General features: G+C 39.8%; 1 protein-coding gene across 1 annotated transcript in view; it reads right to left on the minus strand.

Annotated features, from left to right (window-relative positions):
* Positions 1 to 12,229: 12,229 nt before the first annotated feature.
* LOC134224153 (uncharacterized) overlaps positions 12,230 to 21,857 on the minus strand; it is a 161,638-nt gene continuing 152,010 nt past the window's right edge. Inside the window, exon 14 of the mRNA XM_062703431.1 lies at positions 12,230 to 14,198. Within this exon, the coding sequence (XP_062559415.1) occupies positions 13,367 to 14,198 (832 nt within the window). The 3' untranslated portion in view covers positions 12,230 to 13,366. The remainder of the gene's footprint in view (positions 14,199 to 21,857) is intronic.

Below are 21,857 nucleotides of genomic sequence, written 5' to 3' on the forward strand. Positions count from 1 at the left end.
CTTCAGAATAAGTTTGTGGCCACTTTAGGCCCGACGGGAACCTGTTTCCGGAATAACCGTTCCGGGATTAATTCATAAGATGGTCCTGTAACGTAGTTAAGTTATATTCTTTAAATTTCCAACGAAGTTTATTAGTCGTGACGCAAGAAATCTTCATTTGGTTGAATATATATCTTCAATTTACACATACTTTGGGACTTGGCCCAGTTAATCCGGAATTCCGGTTACCAGGTAACCAGGTAAGGGTGTTTTTTTTTGTCGGTAACAAAAGGGTTAAATGTTTTCTCGGCATTCTTATGTGGGATAATTTTTTGTCGATTTTGAAAGTAAGGAACATATTTGTTTTATTGAGTGTTGACAAACATTAGCAAGGCTTAATCATTGGTAGAGCTTTTTGAAATTAATCATTGTTCGTCTAGATTCTTCCTTTAGATAGATGAATGAAAGTAAACTCATCGATCACTTCAAAGTCTGCCCATGAAAATAAATGTTATTGAGTAGAAAAAGCTTTGGAGTATGATTTTCGTTTATTGGCTAACTAATCTGAACCGTGGGACAAATTTGTTCTCATAAGATTCAACCCTTTAGCACGATTTTGCTGACTAAAAATTCAAATTTTTGAAAAACCTTCACAAAACTACCCTGGTTCTGATCGTCCAGATTTTGTGTTTGCGTTTTCTGTAGGTAGTAACATAGGTAGGTTTGAACATAAAATGTAAAGTGAACTTAATTTTGAATTGGTAATGAATTTCTGGGGAAAATAATCGTTTCTAATGGGTATTTCTCTAAACTTTCGCATTGCAATATCATAGAAAACTGGCGTGTTAATATTTGTTATTAAAATAGGATGAAAACTAAGCTGCTGTTTGAAAGATCCACATCGTTTGTAGCAAGGATGTTATCGATCATTTGGTAATACGCGTTCGATCATTTAGTTGTTTGGCAATAACTCATTCCAGAAGCTGAATTTCAAAATGTGTTGCATGGTGGACTTCTAGTGCGAAGGTTTTTCTACAACTCTGCCTTACGGTTCATTGTTTGAATTCCACTAGTAACGGAGTTATAACTATAGTTTCAGTAACTTAGACTAAATGATAACAAAATTCCAATCATTTAGTTTAAGTTACTGCAACTAGCGCTATAACTCCGTTATTAGTTGAATTCTAACAACGAACCATTAGGCAGAGTTGTAGAAAAACCATGCCACACATTTTGAAATTCAGCTTCTGGAATGAGTTATTGACAAACTACTAAATGATCGATAACATCCTTGGCTTGTAGTAAAATGAATTTGCTTTTTGATTGAATCACTCGTTCTCATTAACTACGCATCGCAGCAATATGATTTTTAGGACTGAGTACAGCAAACGTTTGTCTGGATGTTACGCTACCTATTTACTTCCATTTCTAGCCACCTTCAGCATGGTGTTGCTTTGTAGACGCTAAGGAAGGCCCTTCCCTTATATTACTATAGTATACTATAGTACTATAGTATTTTCCATATATGGAAAATTATTGTTTAACATGATCAATTGTTTTGAATATTTGTGTGACACCAGTTAAGGTGGTTATACAACAAAGCCACAAATCGGCCATCTTGGAAACCACGTGCTTTTTTTAGTGATTTTTCAAGAGCACGAATTGAGAGAACCGCAACGCCCATGGGGATGAAACATTCGTAGATCGTTTGCTTACTCATGCTAAACAATCGACTTTAATTTCAGCATTGTACGAAAATTATTACGCTAGATATGATCTTTTGATAATAGGAGTAGAAATCCGTGTGGTGAATTTGAATGAATAAGTTTAATGCTTCGAAGACAAAGTACATGCTAGTGGGCGGAACCGAGCGTTATAGCGCTCACCTGAAAAGCAGTGTTACGATAGATGGGGATATCTTCAAAAAAGTTTCACACACATATCAAATGTATTATATGGTATCGAGTACAATACCGGTGGCTCTCTACGGACATGTTATTTGGACCTTGCTCAAGGAGAACTTGCAAGTACTCGGGGTGTTTAAGAGTGCTCACCTGCTTAGGACCTGCAACCTTACACCTCGGAAAGCTTGTCCACGGATTTAAATTTCGTGTTAAACAATGTATTGACGGTAGAGGTGTGCGCCGCCGCGCCACGCCGCCGCGCCACGCCGCCGCCGCCGACATTTTTGCATCGGCGCGCCGCCGTTTAAAATTTGCCACGCCGCTGATCTATAATTTTCCACGCCGATTGAAATTTTCAGTGGAAACTCCTAAGATTCATTGGATTTTCCGTATAGTTTGCTGATAGATCTCTCCAACATTACGTTGAAACTTCAGAGAATTATTCGTGAGGATACCAATTATTTCCATGAAAATTCCATACAATACCTTGTTAAAACTTCGAAGAGCTCTCCGTAAAAACTAAGCGTGTGAAAATTGCGAAAAATGAAAATCTAATTTAAATTGAATTTTTGAATAGAAAAGAGTTGTTCGGCAGAAAGTCACAAGACTGTTGTTAGGCCGAATCGCTTATCCGAAAAGATTTATTGGTAGAAGCCTACCCGAGCAAAGCTTAAGAGCAAATCGATAACTTGTTTTAATGTTGTGAAATCATCGATTATGTTTACTTAATTTGATATCTTTTTGGTCGTTTTAACGGTTAAAATAACAAAACGTTTAGCAGAATCAGCTTACCGTGACATCAAATCAAAAACTATTCTGCTGTCGATGAGAGGAAATCGAAAACTAAAAACACAGTTTGATGTCATATCATTCAATTTAGTAATCTACAGCAACATGAGATCAAAATATATAATCAATCGTGATGATTTATACATATTTAAAAACAAATTGTGAATCATTTTGTTGTCAAAATCAAAATATTCTATATGCTCTCATTATGTTTTCAGACTTTGATAGGATATGTAGCCTACAGATATTTGGCCGAGAATCTTATTTGGTCGAACAGTTCCTTTGGCTAAAAAAATCGTGAACTTGTCCTTCGGCTGAAATAGTCGTTTGGTAGAAAGGGCAATTTGGTCAAAATGGACATTCGGTTGAAAGTGTCGTTCGGCTGAATTGGTCATTTAGGATATTTTTACGACAATAACGACGGCTAATCTTTTGAATTTCGCCTCAAAAAATGGATGAACTTCCCCAGAAATTCTTTAAGTTTTTCCACAATATTCATTTGAAAATTATTTTCAGAATTTCCACGGGAACTACTTTCACGTTTCGAGAACTCTTTGTAATTACCAAGGGAATTTTTTTGGGATTTACATGAGAATCTCTACAGAGTTTTTACGGGAAGTTGTTCCAAATTTCTACAGGAAAATATTCGGAAAGTTCCTATTGAGTCTCTGTTGAATATTCTTTAAAATTCACACAGAAAATTTTGACTAGTGAAAGAGATGCTTTAACGTTGACTTCCCCAATCTAAATTAATCAAGCCGGTTAGCTTTTTATCCGTTATTAGAGTGATTTTTTTTTCGCAGGGAGATTTTCATCATTAAACGGCTAGTTTGGCATAGCCAACTTTAAAACATCGAAAAAATGCTCGGAATTTTCGAAGATTGTTTCTGGTTTCTTCAGAAAATTCTTTCTACTTTCGATTAAAAATTCTTGGTAAGTTTCATTCCATTCCAATAAGACTGAAAGTGACAGACGGCCGAGCTGGTAATTTGGCCGAAAAAGCCGTTTGCCCTAACCGTCTGGCCGAAACCATCGTTGCCCAAAAATGCCATTTAGCAGGAATAGTTTTTTGACAGAATGGGTCATTTGGCCAAAAATGTCGTTTGGCCAAACAGGGTCATACAGCCAAATTTCAATGACTGAACCTCGTACTGAACAGGTAATATGGTCAGAAATGACCACTTGTTTGGCGAAATGGTCTTTTTGACAATTGACCATTGAACACAATTTCGTGGCCTCTCTATTTTTAGGTCATACTAGACTTTAGGCCAAAAGACATCTATCCAGGTACCATTTAGCAAAACGGAAACTGTTATCAGATCAAAACTGGTTTGACCGAAAATGTAGTTTGACCGAAAGCGATGTACAGCCAAAAGTAAAATTTGGACGATTGTTTACCAATGATAAAAAAAGTTGTTTACCATTTATTTACCACTAGCAGACCCGACGAACTTCGTTTCGCCTGAAATTGATTTATTCTCTGATTAGTTCTCGAGTTAGCATAGCATAGCATAGCATATACGATTGCACAAATCGTGGGTGGCTGTGCAATGATCAACTGTTAATACGCTATGAGCAATCTGCCGTATTGTGTCGCAGAAAAGAATTTGGGATTAATTCTTTTCCCTATCCGGCAAAGTACACACAACCAGATCACATTGTACACCTGGCCACGTCCTTACAATCGTAAAGGAAGGGAAAGGAATGTTAGTTCAATGTTTACTTAGAAGATGCAGGGAACCCATACTACCTTCATAAACATTACGGGAATGGGATTTAGTGTTAATGGGGTAGGCTTGGTTCGAGGAACTCTATACGACAATATAGAGCATAATATGTTTTATACTATAGCACAGCGGGATATATGTTTTATAATATTAGACTTACCTTTCGATTGATAAGAGATAAAAAATATTCAAATACGATTTTTCTCATACATTTATTCACATACAATCTTCATTCATACAAGGTAACGTATACATGTTATATGTATAAAGAACTATGTCAAAGCTTTGAAGTTTATTTCAGCTAATCTGAATCGGTGGATTCTGCAATGTCGTATATCTCATTGATTTTATTTTTAACCTTTTCTCTGTCTTGTGCTAGTTCTTCCCATTCCTCTATGGTCAGGTCTCCGAACCTGTCAACGTTTTGTTGAATAACATCTAACCAAGTAAATGCCGGTCTTCCTACCTTCCTATATCCTTTTTTGTACTTAGCTGCTAGTTTGAGTAGATGACTATCCTCCATTCTCAAGACATGACTCCAATACCTCATCTGTAGTGCCCTAACCTTTTTAGTCACAGTTTTCCCTCGTAGTACCTGGTCACCGGTGTGCCCATCATCATTTTCCGTGCAACAGCTAGCAAGCTCCTCGACTATTTGCTTTTCGTATTTTCTCATAGACGTCCGAGTGTGTTTGGTTATTACCGAAACTTGGGATCCAAACGTCATTGTCGGTAGGATGATAGAGTTGTATAATAGACTACCAATTTCTACACTGGGATTATTTTCTTTGGCAAAAGCGATGACTGCTTTTGACGATTTCACTGCCTTCCTCACGGTGCATTTTGTAGTTTTCGAACGACACAATCGATCCGTTATAGTAACACCAAGATAATCCAACTCTTTAGACACTTCATACATGCATCCGTCAATAACTAACGACGATGGTGCTTCTCCCCTAGGTGCTCTTACAATAATTTTGGTTTTAGATGAGTTCAGTATTAGGTTTGCACTCTCTAAATGTTTCTTTAGCACAGGTAATAGCTTGTCTAACTGCTCTTTACTGCAGGCGATGATCAAAATATCGTCAGCATATACAAGTATAATTGGATAACGAATATTGCACATCTGATCCAAAACGAAGAAACCTTGTAACTCGGCTTCCGTTTTTAGCAAGACGTTTTCCATTATTAGGTCGAACAAATATGGAGAAAGCGGGCATCCTTGTTTGATTCCCATACGTCGTTTTTCCTCGGTTGATTTTTGTCCGTTCCATAAGGTTTGGTAGGATTCCTCCCTGACACATTCGATAATTCTCCCAATTAATCCACGTGGAGCGTTCTTTTGCTCTAAAATTTTAGGGAGCTCTTTCAGAGAGATTCTATCAAATGCTTTGCTTATGTCCAGTGACATAATGATCAAGTCGTCACCTGCGTTCCATTTCTCTTCAAGGATTCGTTTAGTAACGAATATATGGTCCATTGTGGATCTGCCGTGGAGAAAAGCAGTTTGATGGGAACCAATTGTAGACGAACACTTGATGAGATCTTGTAGCAGCCATGAAGCATACATTTTGTAGCCCACGCTACTTAGACAAATTCTTCGGTAATCGTGCTCGTCCTTCGGGCGCGCTGTTTTGGGTATCGGTACTAATAGGGACTGCCTCCACTGCATTGGAATAGAATTTTCTGACCATACACGTTGCAAAATGCTTTTAAACTCCTCTATTGTGGCAGAATCCGCGTATTTGATCAGCTCTGTATTTATACCATCTAACCCAGGTGCTTTGCCATTTCCGCTCCCCCTGATAATAATATCCAGTTCGTCAACGTTCGGCATACTGCAAGGTTCCTCGTCCGTTATGTTGATTTTTCCTGGTAGCAGAAAATCGTCGTCTTCTCTAACTTTCCATTTCCGCATCGAAATATCAGGTTTACGTATACCCTCCTTCTTCCTGTGTTTCTTCATATACCGGTGTGCTCTACTGATTCTTTCACCCTGCTTATAGTTGTCGAGATTTTCGAAAAATTGTTTTTGATCTCTTTTCTCCTTATCTCTGCACAACTGGGAAAATCTAGATTTTGCACATTTTAATTGCTGCATTGCATTTTGGTTATAGGGGTTCATTTTGCATCGAAAGGACCATTTTTTAACGTCAGCCATGGCTTTCTTGCGAGGGGGAGACAACGGTATTTTATGCAACTCTGATATGGTGCTATGAGCTGCTTTCTTCAATTTATTTACGAAGGAATCCCATACATCCGAAGTTTGCATTTCAAAGATATCCAGTTCTATTTCTCCTAGAGCTTTGTGGTAGTCTGTTATGAATTTGTCCTGTTGGAGTAACTTGAGATCCAACTTGGTCTGGACTGGTTTATTTAAAGATTTTTCGACCGATACCATATCAGGGTAAGATTCGGAGATATTAATTAGACAAGAAAGTAGCTTGTGATCTGTCTCGACTGATGGAATCCAATTCGCACGGACTTTTTTTTAAAAATATCCCGGATTTTGTCATCGTCATGATATGGTCGATCTGAGAGGCTTTAGTTCCTCTGGCCCATGTGACCAAAAGCGATTTGTCAGACATCGTGCTTCTCACAGCAAGTTTGTGTCGTAGTACAAAAAATTTAAGTTGTTCCCCATTTGAGTTCGATTGTGAATGGTGAATGAATTTACCAAAACACGATTTTTCTTCGTCGCTCAGATCGTTTCCTATTTGAGCATTGGTGTCCCCGAGGCAGATAAGACTTTTTGTACTTTTAATCGAAATAATACAACGGCCTAGATCACTCAAAAACTTTACGTATCCATGGTTTGGGGCATGGATATTTATAATTTGTACTGTGACCCTCTTACCCCTTATTGGAATAACAAGATCCAATAACTGAATATTCTCGAAGGTATTGTCGATGTTTACGATTGAGATGTTCACTCCTTTACGAACTAGTAATGCTAATCCACGTGAATGGTTTCCTCCATTTCTCGAAATGTACCATGTATAGTCAGTGGTACTTAATTCTGATGCTTCCACGTTTACCTCTTGGAGGCATGCGACATGCACATTGCGTCGTACTAGCTCGTTGTTTATTGAATCCCGTTTAGATGAATGGCAACAACCTCGTACATTCCAACTGCATAGACCTGGCAGATTATTAGCATAATCATCTAAAGATGTAATTTCCCGAGAATCCACTGATTTGTAAACTTCCGTAACACTATGAAAAATTCCAGTTTCGTTAAGGACTGTGTAAAATAGATTCGCCTGTTTGACATAATCCATTCCAGAACCGTCAGGTATGAAACAATTCCATATTTCACCATCATTGTCATATACCTTCACTTTCACAAAACACGTGTTCACGATAGCTAATATCTTTTTGTAATCTTCGCTACAAATATTAGCTTGCTCTGTTGCGTTATATGCTGATATTGCTCTTGCTTTAATAAATTCCTGGTTCCGATTTATGTAGTTGATAGCAAGCTCATAGATCGTTGTCATTTTCTGTTTTGAATTCTTCCCTATCTTCTACACTTCTTATAATTTGGTGAGTGATCGCGAACAGTAAGGACTCAGAGGAGATTGGCGATACTAAGTACTTCAAAACTGGCTCGCCTGAACAGTCATCTACTAACCTTCCAAATGACACTTCATACTCATCATCCTGAACCATCTCCCCGACAGCCTCATCCTGCTCCGATATTCCGTATCCAACTTGAATCTCACTCTGACTCTGCCGCAGACTGCCACCTTCGTTCTCTGAATAATCATCTGATTGCCTTTGATTTGTCATGACCGGTTCATACTGCTCTCTGACTTCTCGAATACTGTCATAATGGTTCACACCGTTATAAAAAATGTTAATCGTTACATTACCATCCCTGGCCTCAAATATTAGCGGTTGTGATTGAACAGAAAAAACTCGTATTGTCACTCCAAGTACATCTCGAGCCGCGGAAATTGCTTCGGAACCCGCCCATTCACCACTTTTTTTAATGCTTTGTAAATATCCGGATAATTATTCTCTGATTAGTTCTCGAGTTATGCAGAAATTTCTGTTTCATTTGTATGGGAGCCCCCCTTTCCAAAGGAGGGAGGGGTCACGAACCATCTTAAGAACCTTCCCCGGCCCCAAAAACCTCTGCAGACAAATTTTCACGCCTATCGGTTCAGTAGTTTCGGAGTCTATAAGGTTCAGACAGACAGAAATTCATTTTTATGTATATAGATTTTTATCATTTAGCTGAAAATGCCGTTCGGGTGAAAAGGTCGTTTGACCGAATACACATCATTTGACCAAAAATGCCATTTGGTAAAAATGGCATTTGGCAGAAAGAGTCATTTGGCCCATAAATGTCCTTTCTGACACCTTTGAAAAGTGTCGTTCGGCTGAATTGGTCATTTTGCCAAAGAAGACGTTTATCCGAATTGGTCATTTGACAGAAAATGCTGGTCGGCCAGAAAGGTTGTTTTGCAGAAAGGACATTTTCTGGCCAAATTACCATTCCTACCAAACACCATTTTCGGTCAAATGATCTATTTGGTAAAAAGATTTTTTCGGCCAAATTACCATTTCGGCTGAATATCCATTTCGGCTGTATGTCGTTTTCGGTAAAAATACATTTTTAGTCGGACCATTTTTAACCTGATAACAGTTTCGGATAAACGTTCAATTCTGCTTAATGGGGTTTTGTTGGATGGCTTTTGGCTTAAATGTTAGTATCGACTTAAAACTGGAGAGGTTACGAAATTTCGTTCAACAGTCTTTTCAACGTAAATGTTATTAGGCCAAACGGATGGTTATTATAGACTAAATTACCCATTCAGTTATTGACATTTGGCCGTAAGACCTGTTGGCCTAAACGATATTTTCGGACAAGTGACCTATTCTGTCAAACAACCATATTGGCCAATCGGCATTTTTGGGTTGATGACCTATTCGGCAAAACGACCTGTTAGGGAAAACGACCTTTTCGGCCAAATTACCAGTTCGGACATACGGCTTTCGGCCAATGGAATTTCCCAAGAATTTCTTACGGACAATACACTAGTCGTTCGATAACTGTAACATGACGCATTCTAGACGTCAAACAATTGTCAGACGTCGTCAAAATAGAAGTGCATCTGATTGTTCACCGGTATGCAGTGATCATCGACTTTGACATAGTTTTGAAGCTCAGCTGTTCGATAACTGCAAAACTGATGTAACTTTCGAAATGCAGTTTAAAGCATTGCAGTTGAATGACTTGCAGTTATCGAACGAATTTCCAACAATTTTCGTTGAATCGTTTTGAACAATCCTTCGCGGAAATTCGAAAGAACTTTCCGTTAAGCTTACGGAGAATGCATTAAGGATCTGGCTTTCTCAGTCTATGGGCCAGATCCTTAATGCAACAATTTTTCCAGTCGTTAATTAATAACACTTACGGAGAATTTCTCCTGAACATTCCAGAGAATTTTTCTCGAAAACTCCTTAGAGTCTCCCGCGGAAATTCTTAAGAATTGACTGTTTTTTCGTTGGCCATGCCAAACAAGCCGTCTTTATTATTCTAGATTGAGAAAGCCAACGGTAAAACACCCATTCAACCAGCTGCACTCTACTACAATTATCAATAATGTTCTGTACACATTTGGACGAATACTCAATAGAAACTCAACAAGCCCTTTCCATAAATTTCCGAAGTTTTTCTTGTAGAAGTTAAGAACATTTTTCGCCTTTCTCGTATACTAAGTATACGTAAAGGCTATATGATCGCTCCAAAAACAAACTTTTTATAGAAGGCCCGGAGACCCATAGTGTTATATACCGATCGACTCAGCTCGACGAATTGAGGTGATGTCTGTGTGTGTGTGTATATGTGTGTGTGTCTGTGCGCACCAACCCAAAAAAAAATGTCACTCATTTTTCAAGTACTTATCCTTAACCGATTTACTCGCAACAAGTTGCATTCGACGCAGGATACTCTACCATTGTTTCCTATTGAAAATTGGTCAGATCGGAGTATGGGCTCGGAAGTTATGGCCAAAAATACCACTTTTTTAATAGAAAAATTGAGTAAAAAAATGTCACGCATTTTTCAGGCACTTATCCTTGACCGATTTACTCGCAACAAGTTGCATTCAACCTAGAATACTCTCCCACTGTTTCCTATTGAAAATTGGCCAGATCGGACTATGGGCTCAAAAGTAATGGCCAAAATACTATTTTTATAATGCACGAGAAAGGCACCATCACCGCTAGGTGGATTAATCAGGGTTTTTTTGTGTAAAAATTCTGAAGTTTCTCATGTAAATTGCGACAAATTTTATGCTGAAATTCCACACAATTTTATTTGGGAATTCAAAAGAGCTTCTCTTGGTAATTCTAAAGACTCCTCGAAACTTCAAACAATCCGAAAATATTTTCCAAATTTGGTTTTCCTCTAGATTTTTCTGGAAAAGTTCATTAGATTTTTCATGCGAAAATAAAAAAAAATCTTCTTTTAATGTCTTGAAAATATGCTGAAAAATGGAAAAAAAATCTTAGAAAAACGTAATGAAAAAAATCGCCACGCCGATTGACGCCGCCGCCGCCGCCGGGTAAAATGGCTTTCGGCGTGACGCCGAAAACGCCGCCGCCGCCGGCCAAAATTCTGACAAACGCCGCCGCCGACGAATATCGGACCGGCGCACACCTCTAATTGACGGTTGCCAGTACCAATGTACAATATATCAGAGTGTTTGATTTTCCACCAGAATTACCGGATAACAATTTAAAACAGCGGCTCACGGAGTATGGAAAAGTTGATCGGGTGATTCGGGTAAAATTCCCGCCAAACATTGGCCTGAATCATTTATACACCGGTGTGAGAGGTATGTATATCGACGTGAAGAAGGAAATTCCTCCTTCACTCGAAGTGTCGAAATGGAAGGAAATGGCGTTCTACCAGCATTTGCGAAAAAGAAGGAAACAAAGACGAAGGAAAATGCACCAGAAAGACAACGAAAATCATACTCCGGGGTTGTTATCGGCTTCGAAGCAGCAAGCGGAAAAACACCAGCGGAAGCAATGAAAAATATCATCGTTGAAGTGCCAGAGGAAGATGTAGTCGAATTGGACGCCGATTCAACTGATCGAACGGAAACGAAACGGATTCGAGATACCGGATTCGATGATAGAACGCGAGAAGTTAGCGGAAACAATGATCTTCAAAAACAAAACGAATCGGATCTGGTTTGTGAAGAAGGGAATTATGGGCTACACGGACCTCCACAGAAACATGAGAGGAAGAAGAGGAAAAGAAACTAGCGCAGTCGGCAACTAAAAACTCTACGGAGCCGAAAGCATTAGAAATAATACAACAAATTATTTCGAAGAAGTTTCAGAAGTATCTTTTATGCGGGATGTATTCTTTGGTGGAGATCGCTCGGCCGATCCCACAGTTATAAAGTGTTCCCGTAGTTGAACACATTATATCGGCCGAGGGATCTCCACCAAAGAAGACATCCCGCATACAAGATACTTCTGAAACTTCTTCGGAATAATGTGTTGTATTATTTCTAATGCTTTCGGCTCCGTAGAGTTTTTAATTAAACATTTGAGCCTAATAAATAAATGAAATGGTTAAAAAAAAGAGGTGGAAGGATACGATGGGCAGGGCATGTTGCAAGAATGCCGGACAGCAGCTCTGCAAAGATGAAGATGAGCGGATCAAGTACAAGACGATTTGGCAAACGTGGGATCTAACCGAGGATGGGGAGATTTCTTCCACGAATGCCACAACGCAGATTTGTTGCAGATCATTTTTGGATGAGAACACAATTTTTCGGATCACAGAAAACAAATCTATCAGTGTTTTTTTATTTAGTTATATTCATTTTTTTGTTTGCAATTAGTAAACTTTTGCATGAACCATCAGTAGTTATTGATGTTATATGCACGAGCATGCTTTGCCTCCAGTGCGGATTTATTGGCTTCCGGTATTACAAGTTAGGGCTATAGCGTTACAATGGGGCATTGGAAAGATTAGATTAGTTATGTAAATCTCTACATCAGCAATAGCGTTATGTTTCAAGATCATTTTTATGCAGTGCAAGCAGTTAAATATTATTTTTATATTTTTAGTATTGAAGATACTATAAGCAATGTTAGTTTTAGATGATATTTTTATTTGCTGAATTAATGATGAATGCTGGAATGTGAACAGATAGGAAGATTTCGATTTTCTAAGAAAAACTCAACTTTTTTGGGGTTAGGTTGTTAGGTTTTCAGATATAGTTCTCGAAAAGTTGATGAGTTATAGCAAAGAAAAGAAATAGTTCACCAAAAGTTATATACTTACGACGCCGGAGTAAATTCAGTTGTCCAAAATCAGCTTGGCTACTCAGTAAATATGAGGACTAGTGTAGAAAAATAGTAGATCAAAATTTCCCCCTTTTCTGACGATAACATCAGTTTCAAAAAGTTTGCTGTATATTACCTGGTTTCGTTATGCTGCATATTTTGATTGTTTAATTTGCTGTGATAAAAGGTAGAAAGACGAAAAATGCTTTAAAGGTTTCTAAAGTACATGCATTACTGGTGGTAGGTTTCTAATTTTTCATGGTGACTCAGGGACCTTGCAGAACGCCAGCGTTATTAGCATATGACTGAAAGCAGTGTATTCAAAAAGCTTTTTCCATTTAATACTTGAGGGGCATTTCTTGACTAATCAGCGTGGACAAATGTTTATTTTGTAATATTTCATTTGTAACTGTATTTTTGATTATCTACAATAGTTTCGGAAGTAATACAATTTCCGTTTGCTTGTTTACGTACTGTTTAGCTTCCCTATTTGGACATACGACTGAATGTTATGCTCAGAGAATAGTAAGTTTGTAAAATTACTTTTCTTTGCCTAAAATAGTACAATACCGTATGTCTTTCACTAGACAGCTAAGAACAATGGTACATTGAGTTTGCATTTTAAAAAGCTACAGTGCTTCCACTCTAGCCCAACTTGTTAGCCATAATTTTCTGATTATTTGAGGCAAGCAGATTTTCCTGCACGATGGTACACGATACGGGTTCGGGCAGTTTTATCGCGCCGGAGCTACTACTGGATGACATTAGGGACACACTGTTGCTGGAACTGGAACTGACCACGGTGTTGCTCGAGGGTATACATCCGCCGCTGGCAGTTGTTGTGGCATTCGAGTAGAGTTCGATTGGATCTTCGACAATTTTAAGTGGCTCGTTGAGCAGTTCATCTCCAATCGGCTGACTGCAGGACTGCGGGAAGGGATTCGGTGACTTTAGCTTATGGGACGCAAATGTGGCGGCAGGAGGCTTAGCCGCGATCACCGGCTTTTTGGGCTTATTATCATTGACGACACAGTCGTTGTCGTAGATTCCGCTCTGCTGGTTGGTGTACAGTTGAGTCTGATTTGTTTCATAGGAATGCGTCAGTGAAGTGGGTGGCGAACTGTGAGAATGGAAGATTTGCTTTGGTTGGAGGTTCTGGTAGCACTCGCCGACCGTATCGGACTGTTGAAGGTCGAAGGAAAACTGTTGCTGTTGTTGGAAGGAGGTTGTCGGCGGTGGTGCCCCACTGGACGGAACTGTACTGCTGTTGATCGATGAGGTAGCCAACGCAGCCGACGAAGAGGCAGATGATGTTAACGAACAGGTCATTGCCGGAGGTTGCTTCTGGATGGGACTGGTCGGCAGGCTCGGCTGCTTTGGGAATACTAGGTTCGGAAAACGGACTCGAATCGAATCGACGACGTCTAGGAGGTTTTTGGCATCCATAGCGAGCACGTGTGCTGCTGATAACATACTCCTGGAAAAAATGTAGAAACAGAAATTACAATTTTTTTACTTTAACTTACTTATTACTTATTACACCCAGGTTTTTTTACGCGGTTAAACGGTACGTATAGAATCCGTGTTAGTTGAACCGCACTAGTTAAAAAGTCCAACGTTCTTTTGAAAGGAAAGGACTTAAAAGAATTTATTGATAATTGAAAAGTTTTGTGTAATTCAAAATGGCCGACTTCCGGTTTATTCAAACGACCGCAAATCATGCGATATGGATATTGACGGTACGGGCTCGATGAGTGGAATCCGAAAATTGGTGTTTGTCGCCGTTTTGGAATTTAAGATGGTAAACATCTCACATACCTAGTTCGTAAGTTTTCAGTCAAATAGCAAAGCGGTTTTCGGATTCCACTCATCGAGCTAATTCCGGTCCTTTCAGCAACCCGAATGTCGGTCACTTGAATTCAAAAATGGCGCCAAACATCGATTTCCAACTTCTACTAATCGAACCCATTCTGGCAATATCCATATTGCATAAAGTTTGTTATGCTACACTGCAGCGGTTCTCAACCTGGGGTACATGTACCCCTGGGGGTACCTTCGCTAGCTCAAGGGGGTACCTCGGATAAAAATGCGTAATGGCGGATGTATTACGATTCCAATCAAAACTTATTGATAAAGCTTTGATAATTGTGTATTTTGTTAAATAATTTTTAAGCTTTGTCTTGTACACGCAATCAATAAATCAAACAAAACTAACTGAATTCTGCTCTTTACAACCAGCACAGTGTTTAAAGGCTGTGATACAAAAAATCAAAAGGACAAAACATCGAATGAAACAAATTTTAAAAAATTTCAATACAATACCTGATCAAAACAAAATGTTGAATAATATGTCAAGATGCTGCTGAACTAAAATCTAGTGTGCAAAGGTTCGGAAGCCTCCATTTAAGAGGCATGAAGGCCTTTTTTTTCGAAAAGCTTAGTTGCTTCGTTGCAAGTCGATTGGAAGCATCCTTCTACGTCTCTCGGAAGCCTCCTTCCAAGCAGCTCAGATTCTCCACTTAAAAAGGCTCGAGGAATTCAGTTCAAGAAGCCAGGAAGACTCTTTTCAAGAGGCTCGAGAACTTCTTTCAAAAGGTTGTCAATCGGGGAAACCCACCAATCAGCATGAGACAAAATCATGAAATCACAATTAAGGGAAGGTTCCGGTAACTTTGACCCAAATTTTGGGTTTATTTTTCACAAAACTGATAAGAGTTAGAGATCTGATTTTTCTTTTGCTGAAGGTCAATTAAGTCATGCTCTATAATCTCAGTTTTGTTTCAAACGTGAAAAATTTGAATGGCAGCCAATATGGCCGCTTCCGGCAACACCTTTGCAAAACTGCGTGAGCCACAAGCTCACCCCACAAGATCACCAGCAAATAAAAATATGCTGAAACTTCACATGCCTATCCCATTTATTCACCCTCCCAGTTTTAATTTCAAACTATTGATTTTACTTGGCTGCTAACCCGATCAAGAACGCATAACAAAATTATAACAAGGGGAGTTATTTATTTCAGAAAAATATTGTAACAAAATGTGTTATACATTTTGCTGGTTAGTTGTTAAAATAACAAAAATTATATCAAAAATACCTCTAGCCGTAACATAATTAAAACAGAGGTTGATACCTTCATATCAACATTATAACAAATGTTGATATAATTTTTGTGTATAAAAATCTACTTTCAAGGTAATTGCCTACATCACGGATAGAAATCTGGTACGCTACCACGCCGGATTTCCTTCCATAATGTAGGCAATTAACTTTGATCCAGCTATGTATTAATATCGAGCGGGTTCAAGTTATACTGAAGGTGATTACCTCCGATTTTTTTCCAATGTCTACAAAAAATGTAGGCAATTATTTTGTGAAAATATAACTAATGTTGTTTTAATTTTGATATGAAATAAAACTGGCTGAAGACACATTTTTATCGAATTATCTAATTATAACACACGCTGTTTTAAATAACAACGACTGATAGAATTGAGGTATAATTTTGTTATGCGTTCCTGATCGGGAATGCACTTATTATCGACGGGCACCGGCATCAAGGCACAGGTTCCCATACCATAATATACGCTTCTAACCAATTTCACAGCACTTTATTTCTACTTCATACAAATGCTTAGCTCCGAACTAACACAATCCTGTTCTTCTGTTCACTGATTTGTTGGCAGTAACTTACAAAAAATTACTAATGTACTGTGTACCACGGATCGATCGGAACTGTCTAGCCTCTTCGTCCTCGAGCTAGTTGGACCTTAGCTTCCAATAGATAGAAATTCACCACTGCACAATAAAGCTTCTCCGAAGAGCGAGAGTGATGAACAGGTACATGGAAAGATTTAGTACAGTGCGATCGAACTCCTCTTTTATCACACTGCCCAGACGAGTGGACTTGGACGAGTGGAGTGGAGGCTAACCGTCGTTTAGGTAGGATGGAACCCAAGTAACATTATAAGTTTTAAAACGCTCTTGTAGACCATAATTTACTCTTCAAGAGTGGTATAAAACCAGCATGAAATCAAAATGTTACTTAGGAATATATGTGTTGGAAGGACAGTGTAGCAGACGTAACCCTCGTAAGCCTACCTCCAAGAAGCTCGGAAACCTTTTTTTCGAGAGGCTCAGACGCCTTCTATCAAGTGGGTCGGAAACCTTTTTTCAAGAGGCACGTAAGCCTCCTTCTGATGCTCGTAAGCTTCCTTACAAGAGGCAAAAAGCTTGTAAGCCTCCTTTCAACTGATTCGGGAGCCACCTTTCGAGAGGCTCGTAAGTCTACTTTTAAGAGACGGAAGCTCAGAAGCATATTTTTATGTGGATCGAAAGCCGTCATTCAAGAGGCCCGGACGCTTCCCTTCAAAATGCTCGGAATTCTGTTTTACAAGAGTCTCAGACGCGCCCTTTAAATATTGCCAAAATCCTCCTTTTAAGTGGCTCTAAAGCCATTCAAGAGGCTTGCAAGCGTACTTCCAAGAGGCTCAGAAGTGTCCTTTTAAGTGGCTTGAAAACCGCAATTCAAGAGGCTCGTAAGCCTCGTAAGGGATTCGCAGCTCGGGAGCCTTTTAACAAGATGCTTGGAAGTCTACTTTCAAGAGTCTCGGAAGCCTCCTTTCAAGAGGCTCGAAAGCCTCCCTTCAAGAGGGTCGGAAGCCTTCTTTTCAAGTGGCTTGGAAGCCTACTTCCAAGAGGCTCAGAGGCATCCTTTCAAGATGGTCAGAAGCCTCTTTTTTGGTGTCTCGAAAATCGCCTTTCACGATGCTCGGAAGCTTTTTTCGACTGGCGCAGAAGGCTACTTTCAAGAGGCTCGGAAGCCTCCAATAGTCATAAAAGTCCTGTAGGAAGCTTGATTATTAACTTAATCTGCATTGAAATCACGGAATAATAGAAGTTTTAGCCAACTTTATAGAGAGCAATAAATCCCATTTATTTCTAGGCCCATTTTTTATATATCTAACGAGTTACGCTTATTTTCATTTACAGCAAAAAAGGGGGTACCTCAATTAATGCAAAAGTTCGAAGGGGTACCTCTCAAGAAAAAGGTTGAGATCCGCTGTGCTACAGAATGATCTAATTATAAAATTATACCTTACCTTGTTCAGCTCTCCCTAATGGTATCGCCACCTTTGCCCGACCAATCAAGACTCCCTTACCCATTACAGCGCTCTGTTGGGCGCTCTTGACGACACCCAAATGGACTCCCAAAGCGCTCTCTTCCCCATCGATCAGCGCAACACATCTGAAACATCATCGCTCCTATCTACGTCGGATTCAGAATCAGGCAATACTCCTGACTCCAACTCCTACGCTTCCACTCGAGGTTAATTTCTGCCTTCAGTGGAACATAAATGGTTTGTGGAACAACTTTCCAAACCTAGAACTGTTGACGAACAACAGTTTACCCTGGACCATTGCCCTCCAAGAGGTCAACCGTGTTTCCACCGTTTCTCTGGTTCGTTCCAACCGAGGGAATTACAAGTGGATATGTCAAGCCCTCTGTTGCGATAATAGGGATCCTTCGGGAGATCCTCTTTGATGTCCTCCAGATTAGCGAAGATTTCCCAGTCGTAGGAGTCCGACTTCGAGGAAGCATTCTCATCAGTGTAGTGAATGTTTACCTCCCTCGCGTAGCAATCTCCGGTATTAATAAAAAAAGGTTAGTAGTATCATTAGGGAGTTCCCTTCTCCCCTTCTACTTGTGGGAGACATGAACGCCCACCATCCGACGTGGGGTCATTTGACCGAATGTCATTTGGACGAATGTCGTTTGGCCGAAAGGGTCATTTCGGTCACGCTATTTGTTCGAATGCCGTTTGGCAGAATAGTTGAAATATTTACGACGCCGGAGTAACATAAGGAAACATTAAGTGTGTGAAGTGAGTAGTAAAAGAAGGGGGAAGGAGGAAGGAAAAGGGAAGCAGGAAGAAGGAAAAAAAAGGAAGGAGGAAGATAGAAGAAGAAAGAAGGAAGATTGAAGAGGGAAGAAGAATGAAGAAAGATGGAAGAAGGGAGATTTAAGATTGAAGATGGAATAAGGAGGAAGGATGAAGGAAGTAGGAACAAGGAAGTTGGAGGAAAAAAGGAAGAAGGAGAAAGGACGAAGGAAAACATAGCAAGGAAGAAGGAAGAAAGAAAAAAAGGAAGAAAGAAGAAAGAAGAAGGAAGAGGGTAGAGGGAACAAAGAAGAAGAAAGAAGCAAGGAGGAAGAAGTAAGATGAAAAAAAGGAAGAAGGCAGAATGAAGAAGAAATAAGGAAGAAGAAAGTAGAAATAAGGAAGAAAGAAGAAGGAAGATTTTTTTAGACTTCATTAAAGTGATTTTCCTTATCACTAGAGTTCATTACTGAAAGAAGGATGAAGGAAAAAGGAAGGAGGAAGTAGGAACAAGAAAGGAGGAAGAAAAAAGGTAGAAGGACGAAGGAAGAAATAACAAGGAAGAAGGGAAAAAGGAAGAAGTAAGAAAAAAGAAGGGAGAAGGGAAAAAGGAAGAAGGAAGAAAGAAGTGGAAACAAGGAAGAAGCAAGAAGAAAGAAGGAAGTAGGAACAATGAAGGTGGAAGAAAGAAGAAGGAAGTAGGAACAAGGAAAGTGGAAGAAAGAAAGAGGAAGGAGGAAGGACGAAGGAAAACATAACAAGGAAGAAGGAAGAAAGAAGAAAGAAGAAGGAAGAGGGTAGAGGGAACAAAGAAGAAGAAAGAAGCAAGGAGGAAGAAGTAAGATGAAAAAAAAGGAAAAAGGAAGGAGGAAGTAGGAACAAGGAAGGAGGAAGAAAAAAGGAAGAAGGTAGAAGGACGAAGGAAGAAAGAACAAGGAAGGAGGGAAAAAGGAAGAAGTAAGAAAAAAGAAGGAAGAAAGGAAAAAGGAAGAAGGAAGAAAGAAGTGGAAACAAGGAAGAAGGAAGAAGAAAGAAGGAAGAAGGAAGTAGGGACAATGAAGGTGGAAGAAAGAAGAAGGAAGTAGGAACAAGGAAAGTGGAAGAAAGAAAGAGGAAGGAGAAAGGACGAAGGAAGAAGGAAGATTGAAGAAGGAAAAAGGGAGAAGGAAGAAGGAAGATGGAAAAAAAGAAGAAGGAAGAAGATAGAAGGAAGAATGAAGAAGGAAAAATGAGGAAGAATGAAAAAGAAAAAAGGAAAAAGAAAGAAGGAAGAAGGAAAAAGGAAGAAGGAAAAAGAAAGAAGGAAAAAAGAAAGAAGGAAGAAGGGAGAAGGAAGAAAGAAGAAAGAAGGTAGAAGGCTGAAGAAAGAAGAAAGAATGAAGAAGGATGAAAGCAGCTGGAAAAAGGAAGAAGGAAGAAAGAAAAAGGAAGAAGAAAGAATGACAAAGGAAGAAGAAAGAAGAAAGAAAAAGGAAGAAGGAAGAAGGTATAAGAAAGAAGGAAGAAGGAAGGCGGATAAGGAAGAAGGAAGAAGAAAGAAAAAAAAGAAGAAAGAAAGAAGGAAAAAGAAAGAAGAAAGAGAGAAGAAAGAAAGAAGTAAAAAGAAGAAAGAAAAAGAAAGAAGAAAGAAGGAATAAAGAAGGAGAAAGAAGGAAGAAGGAATAAGGAAGAAGGAAGAAGGAATAAGGAAGAAGGAAAAAGGAAGGAAAGAAAGAAGAAGGGAGAAGGGAGAAGGAAAAAGAAAGGAGGAATAAGGAAGAAAGAAGAAGGAACAAGGAAGAAAGAATAAGGACGAAGGAAGAAGTTCTCTGTTCACAGTTCACTTTTCTCTTTTCACATTTCACTTCTTACTTCTCATTACTTACTATTTAATATTCGTAATCTATATTCAATATTTTTCAGGCATTCAGGCCAAATGGCATTCGGGCAAACAGCATTCGGCCAAATGGCCTGATACCGACGTGTGGTCCAAGGTTGAAGGTCTGATCTCTGTGGTGTCGCCTCAATCGAGACTTTCGAGGAGGTTGATTTCATTCCCCTCAATGATGGTACCCCTACCTTTTCCAACGGCCATTCGGCCATTCGGCCGGTGTTAAAATGAGCGGTTGCCTCTGACTTCAACGGAAGCAACCACTACCCAGTCCTGCGAACGCCTCTCTCTCAGCTGTCACTAAACGCCTCGATGGAGTTAAGATGCCGCTGACAGGGAATCATTTGAACATTCGACGCGCGTTAGAAAGAAGCACCCCGCTAATATTTTTTTTTGTCTTTATTAAGGAGACTTTCAGCCCGAGGCTGGTTCGTCTCCGTCGCCCCGCTAATACTTTCGGACTTCTCCAAAGTCGTCCTTGATGCCGCTGATTCTTCCATCCCTCAAACTAGTACTCGGCCTGGAAGAAGAGCTCTCCATTGGTAGTAGGATGCGACCGTCGAGCCGTCAAAGCCAGAAGGAAGACACTTCGAACGCTTAGGAGCCTTCCCCCTGGATACCCAAATAAGGTAGGTGGATTGGAGAACTACAAGCAAAAACACTACGAATGTCGTACGACCATCCAAGACGTCAAAAGAAAGCAGTGGGAGGACTTTCTTGGCTCCATCAAATCGGCGCAATTCGCCGCCGAGTTATGGGGGCAGTCAATGCATTAAGTAGCAAGCGTAGGTCTTTCCTCATCCACATCGATTCATAAGACCGTACTGTCTTTGACCCGTCGGAGGTGGCCAATGCACTCGGGGAATATTTTGCATCACTCGCATCAGTAAGTGGCTACCCAGCCGATTTTCAAAAGCTCATAGTCACCAGGGCCCTGACGCTCCAGAACTTTCAAGTACCGCCGGACCTACCAGGTTCCGCAATAAACCAGCCTTTTTTATTCGCCGAGCTTTCCTTCGTTCGTGCCTAAAGCAACGGGAAGTCTTCTGGTCCGGATGGAATAAGGTATCCGATGCTGAAAAACCTTCCCCGTACCGCAAAAATAGTATTCCTCGATTTGATAAATCAAGTATGATCCAAGCAAACCTTTCCCGACGATTGGCGCCTAAGTCACGTTATTCCGATTCCAAAAAAGAGTATCTCCTCCCGCGACACTGCTGATTACCAGCCTATCTCGATGACCTCATGTGTATCAAAGGTCGTCGAGAAGTTGGTAAACCATAGGCTGCGTGAAAAGCTAGAAGCTGACGAAAGATTTGGCCTCCGCCAGCACGCTTTTCGCCCGGGGTTCGTGGGCCAGTGCGTACTTCAAAAGTACCTTCGA

This window comes from Armigeres subalbatus, chromosome 3 (genome assembly GCF_024139115.2).
Source record: "Armigeres subalbatus isolate Guangzhou_Male chromosome 3, GZ_Asu_2, whole genome shotgun sequence".
NCBI lineage: Eukaryota > Metazoa > Arthropoda > Insecta > Diptera > Culicidae > Armigeres > Armigeres subalbatus.